The sequence below is a fragment of the Oryza sativa genome, chromosome 12, assembly GCF_034140825.1.
Source record: "Oryza sativa Japonica Group chromosome 12, ASM3414082v1".
NCBI classification, from domain to species: domain Eukaryota; kingdom Viridiplantae; phylum Streptophyta; class Magnoliopsida; order Poales; family Poaceae; genus Oryza; species Oryza sativa.
The window spans coordinates 2,694,707-2,717,070 of NC_089046.1; the positions used below are offsets into that span (position 1 = coordinate 2,694,707).

Below are 22,364 nucleotides of genomic sequence, written 5' to 3' on the forward strand. Positions count from 1 at the left end.
CAAAGTCAAAACGTATTAATAAAAACAAAGATCCCTTCACCTAGATTTCTTTCATAACCACACAAGCATAATAGATTAATAGTATCATTTTGGTGTTAAAAGCAAAATATCATGTTTTTTTAGAAACATTACGAGCGAAGACACCTTCGAAAGATTGGACCAGCAAATATTAAGATTAATAACGAAGTCATCACAGTTATTATCGACAGATATATTATATATCACTTAAGAAAATAATTAGCTATAAATATAGACACCTATGTCGAGTGTAGAACTTGAACCTGATGAGCTGATTCCACCACAGTTGAGTAACATTCACTTCAGAAAAAAAAATCATTTCCTCTCTAAAAAGCCAAAAGCAGTGCTGCAGGCTGCAGCCATGATGCGACTGTATACGCGTACCTGCACCGACAAATTACGAACCATTAGTCCATTTGTACTCTCCTGGCCAAAGGAAAAAATTGGAAACCATTAATCTAGTTGCCAATAAGCAATCAATCTCAGGAGTGTACACAACGTTGACTAACTACTACAACTCACACGAGATATCATCGATGATCACTGAATTCAGCAGGGTACAATATATCCGTATTATGGGAACTAGACATGGATTTTCAATGTGATCATGCCCTCCCTACGCATAGCTTTCGCGTGCCGAACCACACCTTTACTTCACGGAGGAATTGACCCTATATCATTGAAAAATTATGATTTTAGTTTTCACCCAAGATTGTTTAAATCTCAATTCTGATGTACAATTTTACAATCCTAATTAAGGGTAAGTTCTTATAGGATTGACTACTTTCTTGTTTATTCTTGGTATGCTTCCTAAACCGTTAAATGATACGTTTAGTGAAAAACTTTTTACATATAAGTTTTTTTTAAAAAAATCAAATAAATCTATTTTTTAAGTTTATAATAATTAATAATTAAATATTCACATGCCAATCACATATTTCGGTATCTGTGCCACTAAGTAGCAGAGTTGAACGACTCTTTTGAACGTCTAAGATGTCTGATTCTACAATTCTGTATAGGCAGGATATATTACTTTACATTTTAATTTATACAATTCTATGATTGCGATCCCATATCGAATTTTCCAATCCGATCCAGGATCGTGATTTTAACAACCTTGATACCATCGAAAGTTAACTCTATTACTCTATTTATCATTGCATATCCAAACTTTTGTTAGATTCATTTTAATTTTATTTATTTATCCCCATCTCACGCTCAAAGTTGGTATCGATATCACTCTATCCCAAACTTGACTATGGCTACCTCTATCATCCTCAAGCTTACCACGGATAAACTGCCCTTAAAGTCGCACATAGCCGTGGTGATTGAGGTTGCAAGGTTATCCATGGTTATTACCCTCGATTAGACTCACACAAGCAATGTCCTTGAAGTCACCCATGACCACAACAAAATGACCATTGTGCTCACAAGGCCACCATGTACAGTACCCTTGATCGGGCTTGCCACATGTCGCCATCCTCATCACAGTCGAGCTTGCATTGTTACCCATGTTTGCCACCATAGATCTAGCTCGTCGATAATCACTTCCTCACCTCCGCAAGGGAACAATGTAAGTGAATAAAGATCCATACTGAGGTCTCGGAGGACGTCTTGGTAGAGTAATCTTCACTTGTGATCATCTCTAGAAGTTTGAGTTGGATCTTGGTGGTCACTCGAATTCTAGAGAAAGACCTAGGGGTGTTGGATTGAAGGCCGAGGACTTCTGTCGGGATCTTTGCACGATGAGGCAAGAGGTTAAATCAAGATCTAACTCTTCAGAGTTTCTCGACAAATAGTAGGATCCGTGTGATCCGAACTTCGGGAAAAAAAATCCTTTTGTCTCCCCTGTGCATATTTTGTGCTTGCCCGTGTGATTCAATTACTCTGCTTGTCTACTGTGTATCGTGCTGATTGAATAGGCCTAGAAGTTTGATTAGATTTGAAGTCAATTCTCTCATTTATTTCAATCCCAGAAGTTCCTGTCTTAGAACTCCGGAAGTTCTGGGGTGTCTGAGCTGCCAGGAAGTTCCGTCGTTCTTCACGAGGAGGTTCTGAGCCCTGTTAAAATTTGACCGTTGCGATTGTTTTTAGTATTTTTCAGGAGGAAAAAGTACGAATTACCCCCTCGAAATATCGCGGTCGGCCGAAATTCTCCCCCGAACCCGAAAACCAGACATCATTCACCCTAAACTTTTAATACCGGACGAATTACCCCCCTCGACCCAATTCAGAGCAGTTTTGTGCTACGTGGCGTACGCGTGGAAACCCAGTCAGCATTTTCCTTTTTTTAAACATGGTGGGGCCCAGCTGTCATTCTCTCCCATCTCCTTTTCCTCATCCCCTCTTCCTCTCTCTCTCTCGCGACGTCAGGCGCAGCCGCGCGGGTGGTCGGCACACAAGGGCGGCGGTGGGTGGTCGGCGCTCACGGCGGCGCGCGAGGGCGGGCGGTGGGTGGCGGCGTGGGAGCGGGATGTCGGCGGAGAAGCGAGGCGGAGGCGGAGAGGAGCGGTGGCCGGAGCTTGTTGACGAGCGGTGGTAGGCACGACGAGGAGGGAGAACTGGTCTGTGGGCTCCAGACAGCAGTGGGTGGCGAGGAGGGGGCGTGGCTGGGAGGGCGAGGCGAGCGTGGCTGGGTTCACGAGGCGAGCGCGGTGGGCGGCCGGGAGGGCGCGGCGGCAAGCGAGGGTGCGGGCGCGGCTGGGTGCACAAGGCGAGCGCGGTGGGCGGCATAGAGGGTGCTGTGGTGGGTGCGGTTAGGTGCACGAGGCGAGCGCACGGAGATTCCGGCGAGCCCTCTCCTCCCGCCTCCGGCCAATATGCTCCCACTGCGGTGGCCACGGGGAACATCACGAGCTCCCGCAGCGGTGGCGGCGGCCTCCGTGGCAGGGCGATGTCTGCCAACCGCTTCATTGGTATCCCTCGACGCTCCAGGACGAGCCTCCTCTTCCGGCGCTGACGCCCGAGTATGTCGGTCTTTGCAGGAAGGCGGTGGAGTACTTCGATTGGATGTGCCGTGTACGGCCGGCCTGACGCCATGTCCAACGCGTTCAGGATACTCTTAGGTGTTCTTCCGATTTCCTCGTCGTTGTGATGTGAATGTTTTCTTGATAATGTGTTGCTGTTTCCTCCCTAGTTTGGTTAACTACTAGATTGCCCATACTATCCATAATTGAATACCTGCGCCACCTCCCACCAACCGCGCGGCAGCACCTAATGACGCGCTGCCGCCCACCGCCCCCTCGCGTGCCGACCGCCCGCGCGGCCGCGCCTGAAGTCACGAGAGAGAGGAAGAGGGGAAGAGGAAAAAGGAGATGGGAGAGAATGACAAGTGGGCCCCACCATGTTAAAAAAAGGGAAAATACTGACTGGGTTGCCACGCGTACGCCACGTAGGACAAAACTGCTCTGGATTTGGTCAAGGGGGTAATTCGTCCGGTATTGAAAGTGTAGGGTGAGTAATGTCTGGTTTTCGGGTTTAGGGGGGAAATTCGGCCGACCACGATAGTTTAAGGGGGTAATTCGTACTTTTTCCTTTTCAGCAACATCTATTCACCCCCCTCCCCTCTAGGCTACATCTTTAAGCTTTCACCATTGTCGACCACGTGTGGTGTACCATACCGCCAAGTCGACGACGACCAGGTAGGTTTTCCCAAATATGATACTCAAGTGATACTAATATATGAGAGCACTACCAGCTTCGACCAATAGAAATAGAGCTATTACCTTACAGATAAGGGGCCCGAACCTTGTATAGACCTTGTATAGAAATCCTTATCTCCATCTCTTATATCTCAATCTCGCATATGCCCTGGTACCAACGATCTCCATACCATGCAAATACCGTAGTCGTGATCTACAACATCGTCAAGTAGTATATACTGTTTTAAAGTTGGCTGCAGTGTATACTGGTTTTCGGTCAATATTAGTATATGCAGTTTTTTTTTACATTGGTATATACTGTTTTTTTAGTAGTGGTATATACTATTTATCAGTTCGTAGCGGTATATTCTTTTGTTTAAGCTAGCGTCGGTATATACTGTTTTTTATTTACTAGCAGTATATACTGTTTTTAAAGTTAGTTTCAGTATATCCTATTTTTCAATTAGTAGCAGCATATGCTATTTTAAAGTTAGTATCGGTATACGGTGTCTTTGTCAGGGGTTATGGATACCACATACCTAATAGTAGTTGATTAAATCTCGGCAGTACCAATAACCTGCGGATATAGGAGGAGTTCCGGATAAGAAAAGACAACCACAGTTCTACATGGAAACGACAATGACTACTCGGATTGTATCCATATTGGTTTCCTAGTTCTACTTGGACAAGGGGACACTTATGGGTATAAATACAAGGCCCCCTAGAAGGAGAGGGGACAATCAACAGACACATCCACCACAATCTACGGAACAATAGATCAAGACAGAAGATCAACATATAAGCCAACATATACCAAGACAAGACGCCGGATATCGACTTCAGGGATAAGCACGGCTAGTCCCCTACAGTGTCTCCGGATACTGTCAGGAGAGACATAGCGTTGTCTCTGATCTCGCCGGGCACGAACTTGAGGAGGAAGACTACCCTGTTATCAACTACGAGTCAGACCTTCAGACCGCCATGTCGACAACAGTTAGATAGGCTACCCCAAATATTGTACTGGTGTGATTATGGTGAATAAGAGCAATACCGGCTTCGGCCAACAGGATGTAGGGTTATTACCTGACAATTCAGGGGCCCGAACCTATATAAAAATCCATGTCTCCATCTTTTTTACCTCAGTCTCGCGTATATCCTAGTACCAATGATCCCCATACTATGTAAATACCAGAATCGCGACATCAAACATCGACAGTGGCGCGCCAGGTAGGGGGATTTTGGTGCTTCAGGATTTAGACGAGATAGGTTTAAGAGATGGATTCTTCAACAACAAGCTACTCGACGACTTCGGCTATGGAAGATCTAACCTGACCGGAGTATGTCTTCCGACGAGATCGGAAGCATAACCGAAAATTCGGTCCTTCGAGATAGATAGCTTCAAGACGTCGCTACCGCTGCGGCGGACATCGACTCAGCCTTCCTCATCCTTGGTTGACTCGATCTCCAACGCGGCGTCCCTAGAAAAAACAGCAAAGTTACGGCCGGCGAGGATATGCAACTTTGTTCAACCTCGGACAACAATTAGATACGGAGTACTACATTGGACTCCCATGCAAACTAGTCGTGCTCCTACGACCTAACCACAAGTAATCAAGTCGGACACGACAACAGCTACTGCATGCCCATGATTGAGCATGCACATGGACAACTGGGAGGAAAGAAAAAAAACACACGTATTCATACAGTACGTGTCCATCAAGTTAGTATATTAATTTTTTTAATTAATCTACTAATTTCGTAGATATATCCGGCATATATCTACACAGGTACGCATTATTTTATATAAAATTTTCCGTACCTATTTTCAGACTATACAATATTGTCAGATCCAAAATTTATTATGTTTATCTAGAGCATGTATTTTATACAATATCTATTGCGTGAGTGTCCCCGGTGTTAAATCGACTACAATCTAACGCTGGGGGCTCGCTCTATTTCCTTCCGTATAAATCATGCTTGTTTACGGTTTACATAATGCCTGATATTTACATCTGCTCGTTATATCCTGATAATACTAAAAGATCCATGCAGTTTTTCGAATACATACTCGACATTATCTACTATATGTCTTGCCTTCTAGAAAATATTTTTCAAGAACAATTGAGCACTCGAGTAGGTTGTGGTCAAGTACACTACATTATCGAGAACGATCTCGACGAATGCAGAGTCGTCGCGCCCAACCTACCAACAAAGACCGACTACCTATCTCATAGCACCGGCCATGGCTGGACTACTCGAGAAAAGGTTGTTAACGGATAATTCCTCGCAAACGCCGTCGGCTTGATCACCCGACATGATTGCGAACGGACATCCAGATATGCTACAAGTTGGGTGTGTGAGTCATGCTGGCCACATGAGACGCACATGTAATAAACCAACTCTAGCACCTCCATTGGTGTTCGAGAGATAATTCTACACATTCGCTGGTCCTCGAACCAGTACATAGCAATCTCTCGCACCGCAACCTCCATTGGTGTTCGAGAGATAATTCTACACGTTCGCTGGTCCTCGAACCAGTATGTAGCACTCTCTTGCACCGCAACCTCCATTGGTGTTCGAGAGATAATTCTACTCGTTCGCTGGTCCTCGAGCTAGTACGTAGCAATCCCTCGCACCACAACCTCAAATGGTCGAGGTACGACTACAGCAATAACGCAGCGGTCCTCGCACCACGACTGCAAATGATCGAGAGACACCTACTCACTGGTTCTCAACCAGTCAATCGTAGTGATCTCTCGTACATTTACTTCTAGTGGTTGAGTTACGTCTACTACCTGGTTCTTGACCAGAGGTGTAGTGATTCTCCCATTACCTCTACTTCAACAAAGTTGATATCAGGTACACAATAATGCCAAGTGTTTTACCCAGAGATCCCTTACCACAAAGACACCTAGCGTTGAAACCTATCCTAATGTCCCTTTACGCTGTCTTGACAAGGCCTCCGAGGAACCTAAGAGAACTTCGGCTGGGGACGCCCAGAGCGGATAAGGCCTTGTCGGATCCTTCAGAGACGAAAGACCATGTAAGATCTGGTCGTGTAAGAGTTCTCGCCGTGCGTATTAACCAAGCCGTGTAATCGGAAATTGGGTTTTCTAACTTCACGGCTAGGGGCTAGGATCAGTGCTTGTTCAACCGAGGCAGGTAAAAGGTCCAAGAGTCTTATCTTCCGAGAACAATTCTCCGATGAGAAGGCTGGGGGCTAGGGAGAGTGTATAACTCAACAAACTGACTGATCGAAGTCGGTAAAAGAGTAGATGCTCATATACAAAACATTGGTCTGTAAGTTTAATTCATTTTCGGTTTTCCATACATTCTATAACATGTTACCCTTTGAGCGTTCGCTCGGGGGCTATTTCTATCTAATATTCTTTTCTGAGTATTGATTTCAGGAAAATTCTATTCGACATTATCTAAGGCTCCATGTCTCTATGGTTCTACACCAAGATCGACTAAGGCGAGTACGACAAATGTTGACAAGGCTTCGGTGCAGATTCTACGCCTTCTCGATCGCTCGAGAACGGTTGGTGGATCTCGACAAGGAATACGAAATGAAGAAATGGTGTACCCGCCGAGATAAAATTTCTTGACTTCAATCCAAATTCTCGATTACAGCAAGACGGGAGACTTAGTCGCATGTTCTGTACTTTTTTGGTTGGCGTCGGAGATTGACTCAGACAAACCCTTTAGGTGCCCGCACGAGACTGATAAAGGAAGTCTAACGTTATCTCTGAACTCACCGAGAACGGTCACATGAGCTCGATAACAGTTACTCCAAGGCCTGCGCGCGGTTGAGAATATGAATTCGTTCATTTGCATCGAAGTCGGGGGCTACTGTCAGGGTTATGGATACCACATACCTAATAATAGTTGACTAAATCTCGGCAGTACCCACCACATACTATGTCCTATACGGAAACAACCTGCAGATATAGGAGGAGTTCCGAATAAGAAAAGACAACCAGAGTTCTACATGGAAACGACAAGGACTACTCGGATTGTATCCATATTGGTTTCCCTAGTTCTACTTGGACAAGGAGACACTTATGGGTATAAATACAAGGCCCCCTAGGAGGAGAGGGGACAATCAACAGACACATCCACCACAATCTACGGAACAATAGATCAAGACAGAAGATCAACATACAAGCCAACATACGCCAAGATAAGACGTCGGATATCGACTTCAGGGATAAGCACGGCTAGTCCCCTACGGTGTCTCTGGATACTGTCAGGAGAGACATAGCATTGTCTCTTATCTCGCCGGGCACGAACTCGAGGAGGAAGACCACCCTGTTGTCAACTACGAGTCAAACCTTCAGACCGCCATGTTGACAACAGTTAGATAGGCTACCCCAAATATTGTACTAGTGTGATTATGGTGAATAAGAGCAATACCGGCTTCAGCCAATAGGATGTAGGGTTATTACCTGACAATTCAGGGGCCCGAACCTGTATAAAAATCCCTGTCTCCATCTCTTTTACCTCAGTCTCGCGTATATCCTAGTACCAACAATCCCCATACTATGCAAATACCGGAACCGCGACATCAAACGTCGACAGTCTTTTACTAGTTAGTAGTTGGCACGGGATTTCCAGTTATCGGAGAATATTAAGGTGCACAGAAGGGGCGAGAACGTCGGATTTTTTCTACAATAGCCTTTGCTTTTTGTGTAGTTTGAAGCCAATGTTTTACGTAGAGAAACCCTTCGAAAGACCGAATATTCTATGTGAAGGAGAGAAAAATCGCAAATTAGAATCGAGCTGTAAAAGATTGGCAGACGAGAGGCGTTTTCGCAAAACGACACCCACTAACCCTAGCCACCATCGCCGTTGGAAGAAAATTGCATAGGACAATAGTCCTTCGCTCATCCGAAGGACTTTGTCCCTGCACATGACACGTGTTAGGTTATATTCTCAAAGCACCCCTCCTTTGTCCCTACTAATCTCACGCACGATGCCGTTAGACCTAGTCGTCGTCTTCTTCCCACGCGGGAGACGACTAGGTGCAACGAAGTAACCGGGCCTTCGTGCTTGATCCTAATTCATGCATGGAGAATTTGCAAGACGTTATGAACAAGACTTCCAACTATACACGGAGAATTTGCAATCTTGCACACCATGCATGGCTAGCTTTCCAGGTTTAAACCAATTTTAGCTAACACCCTAATACATCGATAAGCATGACCGTAGTGTAGTTTATCGAGCTTCGTCTTGCCTTGCCTGAACGCCCCAACTCAAGCAAGGTCGTAAGGACACCCTTATGTCACAAGCTGCCGCTACACAGATTCGCCTCACGTGTTCGCGCACACAGGGAGCCACCACATTTAGCGCCCGCCGCCACCGCTGCCGCCGCCGTGGTGCTTCATGCCTATCACTGCCCACGAAGACCAAGCCAAGAAGAGGAGGACATAAGGGCATGTACAACCAAAGCCACCCCTAGAGTGTCCTCACTAACTGAGGGCACTCTCAAGGGCACTCATCTTGTGACCAAAGCCACACTTAGATGGACTCTTCAAAATTTGAAGAAACTGGCTAAAGGTACTCTAATCCACAGTGCGTATCCTAGCCCAAAGAAGCCTCATGTGAAAAGTTTCCAAAATACCCCCACATTCTCGAGGGGAACGGGCACGCGAGAGAGAGAGGGGAGAGGGGTGGAAGGGGAATATGGTAGCTGGAGAGATCGTCGCCTGTGGCGCCCGTCCCCGCATTGTGTCCCTCGCGCATGTCCCCTGGCCGAAAAGGAGATAGAGCCGCGTCCCCCAACCAGGGCGCGCGACGACTCGTGAGGGGACGACGCGGGCGGAAAAACTCATGGCGATGGACGGCGTGCTCTGGGGTGACAAGTTAGAGGTACGCACTACACATGCTATAACGGCGGCGTCAGTTAATAGTATTTGGGTGAATAGTGTAGTGGAAGCCTTGCTTTGAAATTCCAATTGGACACGTGTCGCATAGGAGACAAAGTCTTTCCTAGGAGCAAAGGACCGCAGTCCTATGAAATTTTCTTCCGCCGCCCTCTCGTCTCCCCCTCGCACCGCCGCCGCCGCCTCCCCCTTGCGCCGTCGCCGTCGCCGTCGCCGAGGGTGGGCTTCAAGGTGGACGCGGAGAAAGCGAGGAGGCGAGCTCTCCTCTCTTCCCCTCTCGCCGGCTCGCGAATCAGTGCTGCGCGGAGAGATGAGATCTGACAGGAGGAAGCCGTAGGCGTTAGCTGCTACTCTGCGTTGGCGATGTCGAGGGTTCGCGACAGGGCCGAGGACTTCAAGGAGTCCGTCCGCGTCGCCGCGCTCGGCCATGGGTACACGGAGGTGAGCTCAACGGCGGCGCGATTGCGCGGCATTCTCCCCCATCTTCGCTGGAATGGAAGCTATCACAGATATCGCCTGAAAGAATATTGTTGATCCACCCTTGTGTTGATTTCCTTCTGACAGTCTCAGTTAGCCGCGCTCATGTCTTCTTTCATCATCCGGAAGCCGCCCCCCAAATTACCCTTTACAAAGGCTGCAATCAAGACGGTACGAATTCTGTCTTTGCTGCAATGCTGTGGTGATGATTTGGTATGGTAGCTTGCTACTATATTTATGGTTTGTTTTCGTGTAGCTTGAGAGTATCAGGGAACTGGAGAAGTTTATTGTGAAGCATAGGAAGGACTATGTTGACATGCATCGCACCACGGAGCAAGAAAGGGACAACATTGAGCATGAGGTGAATAGTGGTTACTTGTTGATTTTATTCTTTCTTTTCCTACGAGCATTATGGACATCTACCGTAACCTGCTATCATGTTAAAACGTACTCTGCAACCTGGTGGATGAGTTCATTGAAAATTTTGTTGAACTACTCTTTCTTTTCCGACGGGGTTACATTAGGACATCAACACTACACTGCAATCATGTTAAAACATATACTTTGCAACATGGTGGATGAGTTTATTGAAAATCTAATACTAAGGTTTGTTTGACATTGCATTGGAGTATCTTTCTTTGGTACTAATACTATTATCGCATCCTGATATATTCATACTGGTAAAATGTGTGCATTTTTTTTTGGCAATTTTCGGCTATGGATTAGGCATGTCTTCTCAACTTTTTATCTGTCTAGGTCAGTGTTTTTGTAAAAGCATGCAAGGAACAAATAGATATCCTAAAGAACAGGATCCATGAAGAAAAAGGTGGAAGTACAAAGACATGGCTTGGTACAAGCGATGAGAGCTCCCGGTTGGATTTGATAGCTCACCAGCATGGTGTGGTATGCCTTCTTATTCTTGCCATGGATCAACTATTTTGCTAATTTCCAATACAAAATGCAGTAGCACTCTTGTGTTTTCAATATCTGCACATGGAGGATTGTACCAGTAAAATCTCATTTGTTCTGATATATGTTTGCTACTTCATTTTCCATTTTACAGATATTCCGGGCATTATTATTTGTTAATACAGTTTGTAATTTGTATATATATATTTTAAACTAATCAACTCCTTGTGGATAATTTATCTTCTCCCCTTGCACAAAATTATCTTTTACTGAGACAAGTTGTTTAACACACAGATAAATCTGAGTATTATCCTTTAAATAGAAGAATTGACAGGTCCAGCATTTATTGTCCTGATGAAGTTGGATGATGTGGGTAGCTGGTAGCAGGATATCCATACCTTAGTTTATTGCTATTATTGGACATTAGATACGACAAAACAGCCATGCTGCAACCATCCTGTAAAAATAGGTGAATTTGAACAATGTGAAATTTTGTTTTCTGATTCAGTGCTGCTAGTATAGGCAACCACATGGCCATGTTGCTTTCTTAGTACGAATTTATGCAAATTACATGGTCATGTTTGCTAAGCTGTGTGTTTTCCATATAATTTCACCAGGTTTTGATTTTGAGTGAGCGTCTTCACTCAGTAACTGCACAATTTGATCGTCTTCGGACCATGCGTTTTCAAGATGCTATTAACAGAGCGATGCCAAGAAAACGGATTCAGAAGAAACGAGAAACCAAAGCTGCTGAACCATCTAAGCCAAACCTTGTATTAAAATCTGATGTTTCAAAGGTTGAAGATCAGGAGGTCTCTACTGCACCACTAAGAGTTCAAGAACAACTCTTGGATGATGAAACAAGAGCTCTTCAGGTAATATTTTGGTGTATATGTATTATGCTGATGAAATTCTAGTGAATTGTCATGCATGATTAATTATTTGCATCCTTTTACTCGTATCTTAGGTGGAGTTGACAAATCTTCTTGATGCTGTCCAAGAAACAGAGACAAAGATGATAGAGATGTCAGCACTTAATCATCTCATGTCAACACATGTTCTACAACAAGCTCAGCAGATACAGTATTTATATGACCAGGTAGAAAATCTATTTAAGCCAGTACACCGTATCTGTTATTTCTTTCTTGTAGATTGTCTTCTTATGTGAACATACATGTAGATATTCGTGGAAAAAATATAAATGACACTCCTTTGCTGATGTACTGATAAACATGATGTGTCTGTCATCTATTATCATCCACTGATCTTTTTATTGGGATCCATGGAACACACATTTCCCTCATTAAATTAAATTTCCCTTTTCTGAATAACTAGCATGGTCTCTACTTTGCATTTCCCTCTTTATAATACCATCTAACGAAATAAGGTACTCCCTCCATTCCAAAATATAAGGCACAACCACCCTTAACCCAAAGACTAAGAAATAATTATTATCATATTGTAGTTTGGATCATCCTAATAAATACTACCTCCGTTTTTTAATAGATGACGCCGTTGACTTTTCTCACATGTTTGACCCTTCGTCTTATTCAAAAAATTTACGTAATTATAATTTATTTTGTTATGAGTTGTTTTATCATTCATAGTACTTTAAGTGTGATTTATATCTTATACATTTGCATAAAATTTTTGAATAAGACGAATGGTCAAACATGTAAGAAAAAGTCAACGGCGTCATCTATTAAAAAACGGAGGGAGTATAATGCATGCATCCAATAGGATTAGATAACATGGGAGTGGAGGATTTAAAAAAGTAATAATTTAATGGAGAAGATGTTATAGTTAATTGCATGCTTGCATGCATGCTTTATATTATGAAACATCTAAGAAAAGTGGTTGTGCCTTATATTATAGAATGGAGGGGGTATAAGATCTTTAACTGATGACTCGGGAGGTCCAATTGTGCTATATGCCTTCTTCTCAGGCAGTTGAAGCTACAAACAATGTGGAGCGTGGGAACAAGGAGCTATCCCAGGCGATCCAGCGCAACAGCAGCAGTAGAACCTTCCTCCTGCTTTTCTTCTTTGTTCTTACCTTTTCCGTCCTCTTTCTGGATTGGTACAGCAAATGAAGCTTATGTAAACGCCGTGATTTTTTTTTCTTTTCATTCTGAAAGTGGATCAAGTTATCAGTGCATCCATGTCTCGCTAGGTTTACTGGCCTTTTACGTGCAATGTATTACTGCATTCTTCATCTGAGACTCTGCCGCAAACGTGACAAAGCACGTTTTGTGAAATGGACAAGATGCTAACCATTTTATGAAATGCAAAGCTGCAATCTTACGAACGAAATGTAATTTTTGAACTTCAATACAGTCAGTCACTTTAATTTGCCTGGTTTGGGGGCATAAAATTCAATTAATCGGTGTTTACCCATTTTAAAATTTGCCATGATGATAGACGCGCTCTGAAGCCTGAAATGATTCCATCAGTGGCATGTTATCACAAGTCTACGTTTAAATAATTCTGGCACCATCTAATAATACAAATTGCGTTTAAGTACAGTAAAGTAGTAAGGGACAGGTGCAAGGCAAACCAAAACAGACCAAAGCTCAGATGGTTTGGACGAGGCAACACAGTTCCTGATATTAGACAAGAGAAGAATGAAATGTGCATTTAACCTCTAGTCTTGTCACATTACATCTCTATCTACATCAGCATGCTTATTGCAGACCAACACAGTGTTAACCACCCCTCTTTTACCGGGTTCCCATCCTGTGCCGTTGGGGGGAGAACGGCAGAGGCGCACAGTGAAACGTGAGGAAGCTACAGTAACATGCTGCTGATGCAATGAAAACTGTAGCTACAGTAAAAAATGTTTTTGCTTATTTTCGTCGTTACTGTAGCGTTTAATCTCGAACATCCAAAACTTATCCAACAGATATAAATGCCCCAACGGCTTGACACTGTAGCTCTATGCCATTTCAGTTGGAACGGCAGAGGATGCGAAGCCCTCTTTTACCATATGCACCCACCCATTAGTGTCTTGCCTTCCCGTATTTACAAAAGTAATAGACAGAACAAGAGCAGGCACAGGCACTGGGCGGAGCTAGAGAAAAAACGAGAGGGTTCCTAACTTTCTTTGCTTAATATCGACATGTATAGCTCAACAATATTATACTAAATAGTTGCATACCCAATACATATAAGTATCATCTCCCTAATTAATAACAATATATGAAAAAGTGCATGGAAAAATTAAAAAAAATACGTACCATAATGAAGAAACCAACTGATAATAATATATATGAAGTTAATAATGTGTCATGGGCTCCATACCCAAAACAAATGAATATATCATGCAAAATGTGATGTCACCATTTTCATTCCTCCATGCAACAATCACCTTAAAAAAGAGAGGCATAGTTTAGTTATCAACAAACAATAAGTCATGAAATGATTTGACATAAATAAAAACAGTTATCTATTGATATTTATCAAATTTGCGGTGGTTATATTCATGAACCGATAAACCACTTGCTGTAAGTGGTGGCTATCGGATGTGATTTTTGATAGAAGCACTTGTGGTCACTAGGCAGATTTGACGAGTCAATGAGGGCAAACCGGCGAGCTCGTGGATCCAGCCATTGCCGGCCAGCTTGCTGCTGCCACTGCCCAGACTGCCCTGCATGGCTGCGTTCATCGCAAAAGCAAGCAAGAAAATTAAGATTAAATCAGTGGTAAACTAGCAAAATTGGAAGAGGGAAGAAGCAGGGGTACATGACTTACGGAGTGGTGGATTGGATGATAGGATTTAGGGCTGTCATAGGTCGCGGAGTCGCCGGAGTGCGTGGGAAACGGGCGGCGTCGGCAGGCGAGCGCCGGGCGGTCGCCGCGTTGAGCACGGGCTGTGGCGGTCCGCGGGCGAACGGCGACGTGCGCACGACGGGATGTAGTCGGAGATGTCAGGCGTGGTCGCCGGTCGCGGAGTCACGCGGAGCAGGCGAGCAGGAGCGGCGACGGACGAGGAGAAAGAAACAATCACCGAATCACGCGCTTCATTTTGGGAGATGAAACGATGCCGCCGCTACGCCGTGTCGAACTGTCGATCCAACCACGTGCGCGATTCCTCCTCTCCTCTCAGTTGGGCTGTCTCTAATAAATACACAGCGATGGGCCTTGTTTTGGGCCAGACGAAGGAGGAGGGGGTTCCAGGTTTTGGGCTGAGGGGGTGCCCATGTGGTGAATTTATAGGGGTAACAAGGTATTTCAGAATTTGGGCCGGGTTCCTGGGAACCCCCCTCGGGCCTATTGGGCTCCGCCCCTTGAGGCACAGCACCACAGAAACTAAGAGGAAGAACCAGATCTGATGCAGCGACCTCTCAACTTCCATCTGCTGTCTCCTCGCTCTCAAGGAATAGGGCTATTTTTTATTGAAGCCAAAAAAATGTGAACTTATCAATTTATTGGCATCTTGAATAGTGATAGTGTATGTTTGGATGAAGCCAAATAATTGATAATGCTCATTAACAATTTGGCACTAATTGGTAGCAATTCAAATATGTACCATGTATCTCTACCCTACCAAAGAATTGGTAGTGCCAATATAGTGAAAATTTGGCGCTACCAAAGATTATAAGGTAAAGGACCAAACAACCCCATAGTAACTTTAAGTTGGCAATGGTGGTTTATCTTAAAGAGTACTACATCCGTCACAAAATAAGTGCAGTTGTGGGAATCCGTGTTGAACGTTTGACCATCTATCCTATTTGAAAAATTTATGAAAATATTAAAAAAATAGTCACACATAAAGTATTATTTATGTTTTATCATGCACTAACAATAAAAATACTAATCATAGAAAAATTTTAAATAAGATGAGCGGTCAAACGTTAGACGCGAACAGTGCAAAACTGCATTTGACTGCGTTCGTTTGGAGAACAAAGGGAGTTTGTTTGTTTCGTTTTCTACGTGCACGCTTCCCAAACTATTAAACGATGTGTTTTTTGAAAAAAAAAATTATATATGAAAGTTTGCTTTTAAAAAAAACATATTAATCCATTTTTGAAGTTTAAAATAGTTAATACTCAATTAATCATGCGCTAATGGCTCACCTCGTTTTGCGTATCTTTCCAATCTTCTCAATCCCCTCTCCCTCAAACACAGCCTTATTTTGGGACAGAGCGAGTATTGACTTTGCACACATAGGAGGAGGGCATAATAACTTATCTTCAGATCGAGGCTGCATTTGGCACATACTTTTATATATATTATAATAATAATAAGTAGTGGTTAAAATTGTTTTTAGACATGTCTTTATAAAAACGATAAGATAATCAACCTAGAGAAAATATTTGTTTTTTTATATAAACTTCCCAGCAACGCATGTGGTGTGATCCAGTTTCTCTTTAATCAAATTTCCATCAAAATTTCAAACCAAACATAGTACAAATAGCCCTCAGACATCATAGGGGCAGATCTGGGAGAGAGTGGCTTTCGCTGCAAAAATAATAAGAAAAGAAAAGAAAAAAAAAACAAAAACGAAAAGGCCCCTCGGCCTCGCCATCGCCAGCCGCCGCCGACGAGCTCCATCCGGCGAGCAGCGGTGGCTGCCGCCGGTAAGCACCCGCCCCTACCCACGTCCCCCCCCTTCCCCCCTGCCTCTTCTTCTCTCATCTCCCTCGTTCTACCCGCACCTCATCTTCTTTCTCTTCTAGATCTAGAAGCTGCTTTTTCTCTCTGTCATAACCTTGGTAGTAATGCTTGCTGTTCTTTGTTTTTCTCCCAAAAAATTTTGTTAGGTCCGCCCGCCCGTGCCAAGTGTTGGGTGTTGATTTGTTCAAGTCTGGAGGAAATTCGAGCGAAATGGCTTCTTCCCTGAGCAAATCCGACAAGAAGAAGGTGCTGGATTTTGCGGCATGGAGTTTCAACATCACCACGTCTGTTGGAATCATCATGGTCAACAAGGCTCTGATGGCTACGCATGGATTCAGTTTCGGTGTGTGTGTTACTTGCTACCTTCAGATATCTTGGTTCTTTATTTTGTGATGATGATGTTTTATTCTAGGCTTACTCCGTGTTCTGAATGACAAACTAGCAGTATCCTGTTTGATTTAATATTGAACGAATAAATATTACTAGATCTTGTGTAGTAATTGTAGACTCCAGATGTTTGTTCCTTTGGACATGCAATTGATCAACTGACTAACAGGCATCTGTAAACCTTCAGTCATTTATTTTCGCAATGCTAGCACAAATTCCAATCATTTGAGTTCTAGACGATCGATAAATCTTTAACTGAACTTGTATGCCTAATCTAATGATGCCAAAAAGGTTCACCAGATAGGCTTGCTTTTTTTGTGATCTAACACGAGTTAAATATGAGCTATGAGGTATCCTCTGGACTCTCAAAGCCACTCTGTTCTAGCTGCTATGAGCCTATGATCAGAACTTTTTTTTTTGTCACAAGTTGCCACACTGCCTTCTGAACATGAAAAGGACCTTAATGGAACACCGGGAGCATTGTAACTTATCTGATTTCTTATATCCAACCAGATTTATGGGCTGCCCCTCAACATGTTTCATTTGTATGATAATGGAATTATCTCCTGCCATGCCATGTAACTGATTATGTTCTGTGTTTTGCAGCCACAACCTTAACTGGCCTTCATTTTGTGACAACCACCTTGATGACTATCGTGTTTCGGTGGTTAGGCCTCAGCCAGCCCTCCCACTTACCACTGCCAGATCTGATTAAATTTGTGATCTTTTCGAACTTGTCGATTGTTGGAATGAATGTGAGCTTGATGTGGAACTCTGTGGGGTTTTATCAGGTTAGCAAAGGATGGTTCTGCTAGCTAAATTCCATCATGGCTTTGAACTTTCAAGTTTCAAAAGCTAAAGAATCCTTTTGTTCTCTTCAGATAGCAAAGCTCTGCATGATACCTGCATCATGTCTCCTGGAGGTTGTCTTCGATCATGTACATTATTCTCGGGACACAAAGCTGAGCATAATGGTTGTGCTTATAGGTGTTGCGGTCTGCACAGTTACTGATGTCAGTGTAAATGCAAAAGGTCTGGCTGCTGCTGTTATAGCTGTTTGGAGCACAGCTTTGCAACAATATGTAAGTTAAACCAACCTATGTTGTACTTGTATGGTTATGTCCCATTTATCTGCTATGAGATAATACTGCCTTCTATTCCTATAGCTGTCCTTTGGCAACCATAAACATTTTTACGGGGGAGAAATTATTGCATGGTGGCACAACAATGACTCTGCTTATCTATGGGTCTGCTTATTGACGAATGATGAATAATTGGCAGATGGCACTCCCTGAATCATTGTTGGTTCCCTGTAGTCCTTGTTAGTTATGAATAATTGGCACTCCTTAATCATTGTTTGATTTTGTCATTTCTTAAGTTATAGCCAAATAGCACCTTAATTTCTTTTCCTTACCTGGACGCATAGACAATACAATTTTAACTCTTCTATTTTCCTTTGCAGTATGTTCATTTTCTCCAACGAAAGTACTCTCTGAACTCATTCAACCTCCTGGGTCACACTGCTCCAGCCCAAGCAGGATCCCTTCTGCTAGTGGGGCCCTTTGTAGATTTCTTGTTGACAGGCAAAAGGGTGGATCACTTTGGTTTCACATCGATTGCTTTGGTAAGAGGCAAGCCTCTTTACAATGCTCTGTATCTGATCTCACTGATATACATGTTCTAGTTTTTCCATAGGTAATTCGCCTTGCAGTTTGGTTAGTTGTGTAATGGTGATTTGCTGCTGGTTGGCATTTTGCTGGTTCACATTCTGTAATGTTGCAAGTTTATCAAATGGCCTAGACTAGCATTATGTTATATCTTGTGACCAAAGAAGTCTTTACTTTACAGCATTGCTCGTTATCTGTAACTTCAAACAACTATAGTCTATAGCTTTCCTTTTGTGTGCAATGTCTTGCTTTTTAGTAATCTATAGGTAAACTGTACTTGATTAGAATATTGATGAATTTGAGTGCATGTTTGATTTGTTTGTATGTATTTGACCTCATATTTTCCATTTTATCTTACGATGGCATTTTTATCATTCTGCAGTTTTTCCTGACTCTCTCATGTGTCATTGCCATTGGTGTTAATCTGAGCCAATTCATCTGCATTGGTCGGTTTTCTGCCGTATCCTTCCAAGTCCTGGGCCACATGAAGACAGTGCTCGTGTTGTCCCTTGGGTTTCTCTTCTTTGGCAAGGAAGGTCTGAATTTTCAGGTAGTCCTTGGGATGATCCTCGCTGTTGTTGGGATGATATGGTATGGGAACGCATCAGCGAAACCAGGTGGCAAAGAGCGGCGGAGCGTTCTTCCAGTAAGGTCTGAGAAGCCTAGTGGAGCATTAGACGAGAAGGATGGCAGTGAGAAATAGTATGTGATCTGCGATTTATATGACAATTTCTTCTGTGAAGTTTTTCTGGTGATGCAAGTATGATATACAAAGGAAACCTTGCCAGGCGTTTTCGTTTACCGCTGAAGCCATAGATTCGCCATCTAGAAACTCATCATTGTCATAGCTATAGGATACAGTTAATATACATTTGTCATCGCATTTTTTTCGTTCTCCTGTACATTCCTTATGGGGGAGATGGCATAGATGTTCTACAGGGTTGCAAGACAGTTGTCCGAAAAGACAATGTAGTAATTGTTTGTGATAACACGGAGTTCTACATTTCCATCTGGATCTGTACAGAGCACTATGCTACTATCTGAAGCAGTTCAGTTGCATTGCAGATTTGCAGTATTTTAGACTGAAACACACATGCTGTTCTGTACTAGTGGTGTTGAGCTTTGTTGTTGTAGTGCCTGCAAGTGTCAAGTGTTCAGATTAACTGATTAATTTGTTGGTTCTCTGTGGCACTACCATTCTTCCAAATGATGAAAGTCAATTGCTCCGGTAGATTATCTATGTCGTCGTTGGTGATGGGCCTAATCCACAGCCGATGGTCCAGATCATGCCTGCCATGCTTAATTAGTAGTAGGTGACAAGTTGATTTGTACATTGGTATTTTTTGAAATATGGTGCTTGTCAATAACATTTATTAGATTCTCTCTAAAGTTAAAATCAATTTTTTAAGTTAAAACTGTTAAAACCCCATAAGTATTAATTTCCATAACCCTTTGCCGAGAAGGCGCTTGAAGCCCGAATACAGGGTCCACGGAGGCGTGTCTCTTGGCGTCGTCGTCGTATGGAAACTATATTGCAATTTTGTTTGTTCTTGTCAGTAATTAATGGTTATGTATAAACGAATTTGGTTCCTATTTATAAACAAATTTTGTATGTTCCTTCAACATTCAAATTTAGATGATAACCACAGGAATTGAGAAAGAATAGATTAATTTGAATGTGTTACGATCTTGTGAGCGACAACACAAAAGCACTGAGCGAGGGCAATACATCCCAGTAATACGAATTTAATTCTTCGTCATTACGAGTGTAAAAAGTACCAAGAAATCAAATATATTAAAGTAATTCCATAGATCATACATCTTGTAACATATATATGTGCGTAGTGTTATACATTATTGATGCGTAGTGTTATACAGTATACAATATTTAGCTAACAACAATCAACAAAACATTTTTACTAGCAATCACTAATTTTGAGCCTTATCAAGCATCAATAATTTAGTTGTGGTTGTTCTCCCAGAATTGAGCTTGGAGCCAATCCACGGCCTTCTTATCCACTTGAAATGCCTTAGCAAGAACATCATCCGAGATTGGTGGATTTGATCCAAATACTGCATTAGCAATGGTAATCGCTCCAGGATTCTGGCTGCTAAGTGCAGCGATGGCAACTGCTGGCTTATCATAGCTTGGATTGAACTGGAAGTGAATGAGACCTTGTGGGAACACGAAGACATCACCCTTGTTAAGTGTCTTGGTGAATAGCTTGTTTTCTCCGTTTGCTTGGTTCGATGTAACAAAACCAACATAGAGTGTACCCTCAAAAACCGTTAGGATCTCGGTAGCACGGGGATGCGTGTGTGGTGGGTTTTGCCCTTTAGGAGCATAGTCGATCCTTGCCATGGAGATGCCAAGGGTGTTGAGACCTGTGAGTTTCATCACGTTGATCAATGTAACATTGGATCCAGCCTTGCTCTTGGTTGTGTCCATCGGCTTGTCGAGGTTAGCTTCTAGGAAGAAGTCATCAACATTCACATCCTTAGCATCCTTGCAGGGGAACCCATTGACACGTACTGCATTGAAGAACATACAAAGGTCAGATCAAAAGCTAGAAACATATATATGTACAACATGAATGTCTCGGATCATTGTTAATCTGATGTAACCGCATGATCAGTGAAGAAGTACACTACCTGGAGAGTTCCTGTCGGCAACGCAGAAGTCCTGAAGAGGACTGGGATCAAAAGCCATGGCCTGAGTAGCGACCAAAGCGATGAGAGCTGTGGGAAGAAAGAAGTTGGAGGAGGCCATGTTAAGTTGATGGAACTTTTGCTTGTGTACAAGTAGTGGTCGATGATTCTTGTATAGCTATAGTTGATGCTTTGCCCATGGAAATGATGCATCCATATATATAGGCCTCTGAGCATGAGATGATTTTGAAGTGGTCAATAACAAAAGGCTGAGCTAGCTTGTGACTGGTTCATCTCCTCTAAAGTCTGAACTGATCTTGAACTCTTAATAGATTGCATCTGGGAAAGAAACTATTTAATTTGATGGATTCAATCTATCTTAATTCCCAGTCAACAGCTAGGTTGGCCGACTAATTAATTAATTAGATTATTCCAGTGCCTGTCATGCATGATGCATGCATTAGATTTATTATGTCTTGCCTGGCTCTGTTATCAGGTGCAGAGAAACATATTATGATAAAGATAGGGAGATGAATTTTATCTCTCAAGAAGATTTTAAAAAAATGATAAGACAATTAAATTAAATTAAAATATATCCCTTTACAAACATACAAGTTTGATACGACACCTATAAGTTGTAAAAAAATAACCGTGAATGTACGTTAACTATTACTAAGAACCGAGTAGATTGACCATGTCTTCTCTATCCATGTAAAATATACTTGGTCCCTTTCGTCTCTGCATATTCAGGCATCCATGTGTGTTACGGGAATATAACGTCTGAATGTCTGATTAATTAGTCAAGAGCTAGCACACATGCTAATTAAAAGGGAAGTTGATAATGTCAGTATTGCAGTTAATTGCTGAATATATCAACACGCTCTCTGTTGCCTACAGCTGCCGAGACAGTTTCAAGCTAATAACTAATGGTACTTTGGTTAATTCAGTTGAAAGCTCAACAGATCAATTACATCATCAATTACATCGGCCGCCGGCTCTTCATTCTCCTGGCCAGATGCATATGGATAGCTAGGAGAGGAGTTAAAACAAATACTAGCTTCCAATATGGCTGTGTTTGGCAAATAGGATTGAGAAATAATATCCCACCCTCCAAAA

The 22,364-nt window shown here is 42.9% G+C and overlaps 3 protein-coding genes and 1 long non-coding RNA gene across 5 annotated transcripts; 2 read left to right on the top strand and 2 right to left on the bottom strand.

Moving 5' to 3' along the window:
- The first annotated feature begins 9,668 nt into the window (after positions 1 to 9,668).
- Positions 9,669 to 13,242, top strand: LOC4351534 (syntaxin-81). 2 transcript variants are annotated; one of them, XM_015765181.3, is made up of 7 exons: positions 9,669 to 9,985; positions 10,109 to 10,192; positions 10,278 to 10,382; positions 10,778 to 10,924; positions 11,548 to 11,805; positions 11,898 to 12,029; positions 12,806 to 13,242. In XM_015765181.3, exons 1-7 carry the CDS (start codon positions 9,908 to 9,910, stop codon positions 12,881 to 12,883), a joined length of 882 nt encoding a protein of 293 aa, XP_015620667.1. In that variant the 5' UTR covers positions 9,669 to 9,907; the 3' UTR covers positions 12,884 to 13,242. The 2 variants fall into 2 exon arrangements, with proteins under 2 accessions (XP_015620667.1, XP_015620666.1); XM_015765180.3 differs by having other exon boundaries at positions 12,876 to 13,242.
- Positions 13,243 to 14,245: 1,003 nt separating this feature from the next.
- LOC107279809 (uncharacterized) lies at positions 14,246 to 14,933 on the bottom strand. The gene is made up of 2 exons (XR_001542339.3): positions 14,680 to 14,933; positions 14,246 to 14,583 (listed from the first exon to the last, which is right to left on the bottom strand). It is a non-coding gene; the product is annotated as an uncharacterized lncRNA (long non-coding RNA).
- A 1,438-nt stretch (positions 14,934 to 16,371) lies between these two features.
- LOC4351535 (UDP-rhamnose/UDP-galactose transporter 4) lies at positions 16,372 to 19,774 on the top strand. The gene is made up of 6 exons (NM_001423329.1): positions 16,372 to 16,508; positions 16,692 to 16,888; positions 17,539 to 17,723; positions 17,814 to 18,014; positions 18,395 to 18,556; positions 18,982 to 19,774. The coding sequence occupies exons 2-6, from the start codon at positions 16,756 to 16,758 to the stop codon at positions 19,300 to 19,302; spliced, it is 1,002 nt and encodes a 333-aa protein (NP_001410258.1). The 5' UTR covers positions 16,372 to 16,508; positions 16,692 to 16,755; the 3' UTR covers positions 19,303 to 19,774.
- A 595-nt stretch (positions 19,775 to 20,369) lies between these two features.
- LOC4351537 (germin-like protein 12-1) lies at positions 20,370 to 21,437 on the bottom strand. Its single transcript, NM_001423330.1, has 2 exons — positions 21,252 to 21,437; positions 20,370 to 21,131 (listed from the first exon to the last, which is right to left on the bottom strand). Exons 1-2 carry the CDS (start codon positions 21,367 to 21,369, stop codon positions 20,560 to 20,562), a joined length of 690 nt encoding a protein of 229 aa, NP_001410259.1. The 5' UTR covers positions 21,370 to 21,437; the 3' UTR covers positions 20,370 to 20,559.
- Positions 21,438 to 22,364: the final 927 nt, after the last annotated feature.

What these genes read in the sequence shown, in the direction of transcription:
- LOC4351534 (XM_015765180.3), top strand. Translation starts at nt 9,908, where the DNA reads ATGTCGAGGGTTCGCGACAGGGCCGAGGACTTCAAGGAGTCCGTCCGC. An exon ending in CAAAGGCTGCAATCAAGACG is followed by an intron (nt 10,193 to 10,277) that starts GTACGAATTCTG and finishes GTTTTCGTGTAG; the next exon opens with CTTGAGAGTATCAGGGAACT. An exon ending in ATGAAACAAGAGCTCTTCAG is followed by an intron (nt 11,806 to 11,897) that starts GTAATATTTTGG and finishes CTCGTATCTTAG; the next exon opens with GTGGAGTTGACAAATCTTCT.
- LOC4351535 (NM_001423329.1), top strand. Translation starts at nt 16,756, where the DNA reads ATGGCTTCTTCCCTGAGCAAATCCGACAAGAAGAAGGTGCTGGATTTT. An exon ending in TACGCATGGATTCAGTTTCG is followed by an intron (nt 16,889 to 17,538) that starts GTGTGTGTGTTA and finishes TGTGTTTTGCAG; the next exon opens with CCACAACCTTAACTGGCCTT. An exon ending in ACTCTGTGGGGTTTTATCAG is followed by an intron (nt 17,724 to 17,813) that starts GTTAGCAAAGGA and finishes TGTTCTCTTCAG; the next exon opens with ATAGCAAAGCTCTGCATGAT.
- LOC4351537 (NM_001423330.1), bottom strand. Translation starts at nt 21,369, where the DNA reads ATGGCCTCCTCCAACTTCTTTCTTCCCACAGCTCTCATCGCTTTGGTC. An exon ending in TGCCGACAGGAACTCTCCAG is followed by an intron (nt 21,132 to 21,251) that starts GTAGTGTACTTC and finishes TCTTCAATGCAG; the next exon opens with TACGTGTCAATGGGTTCCCC.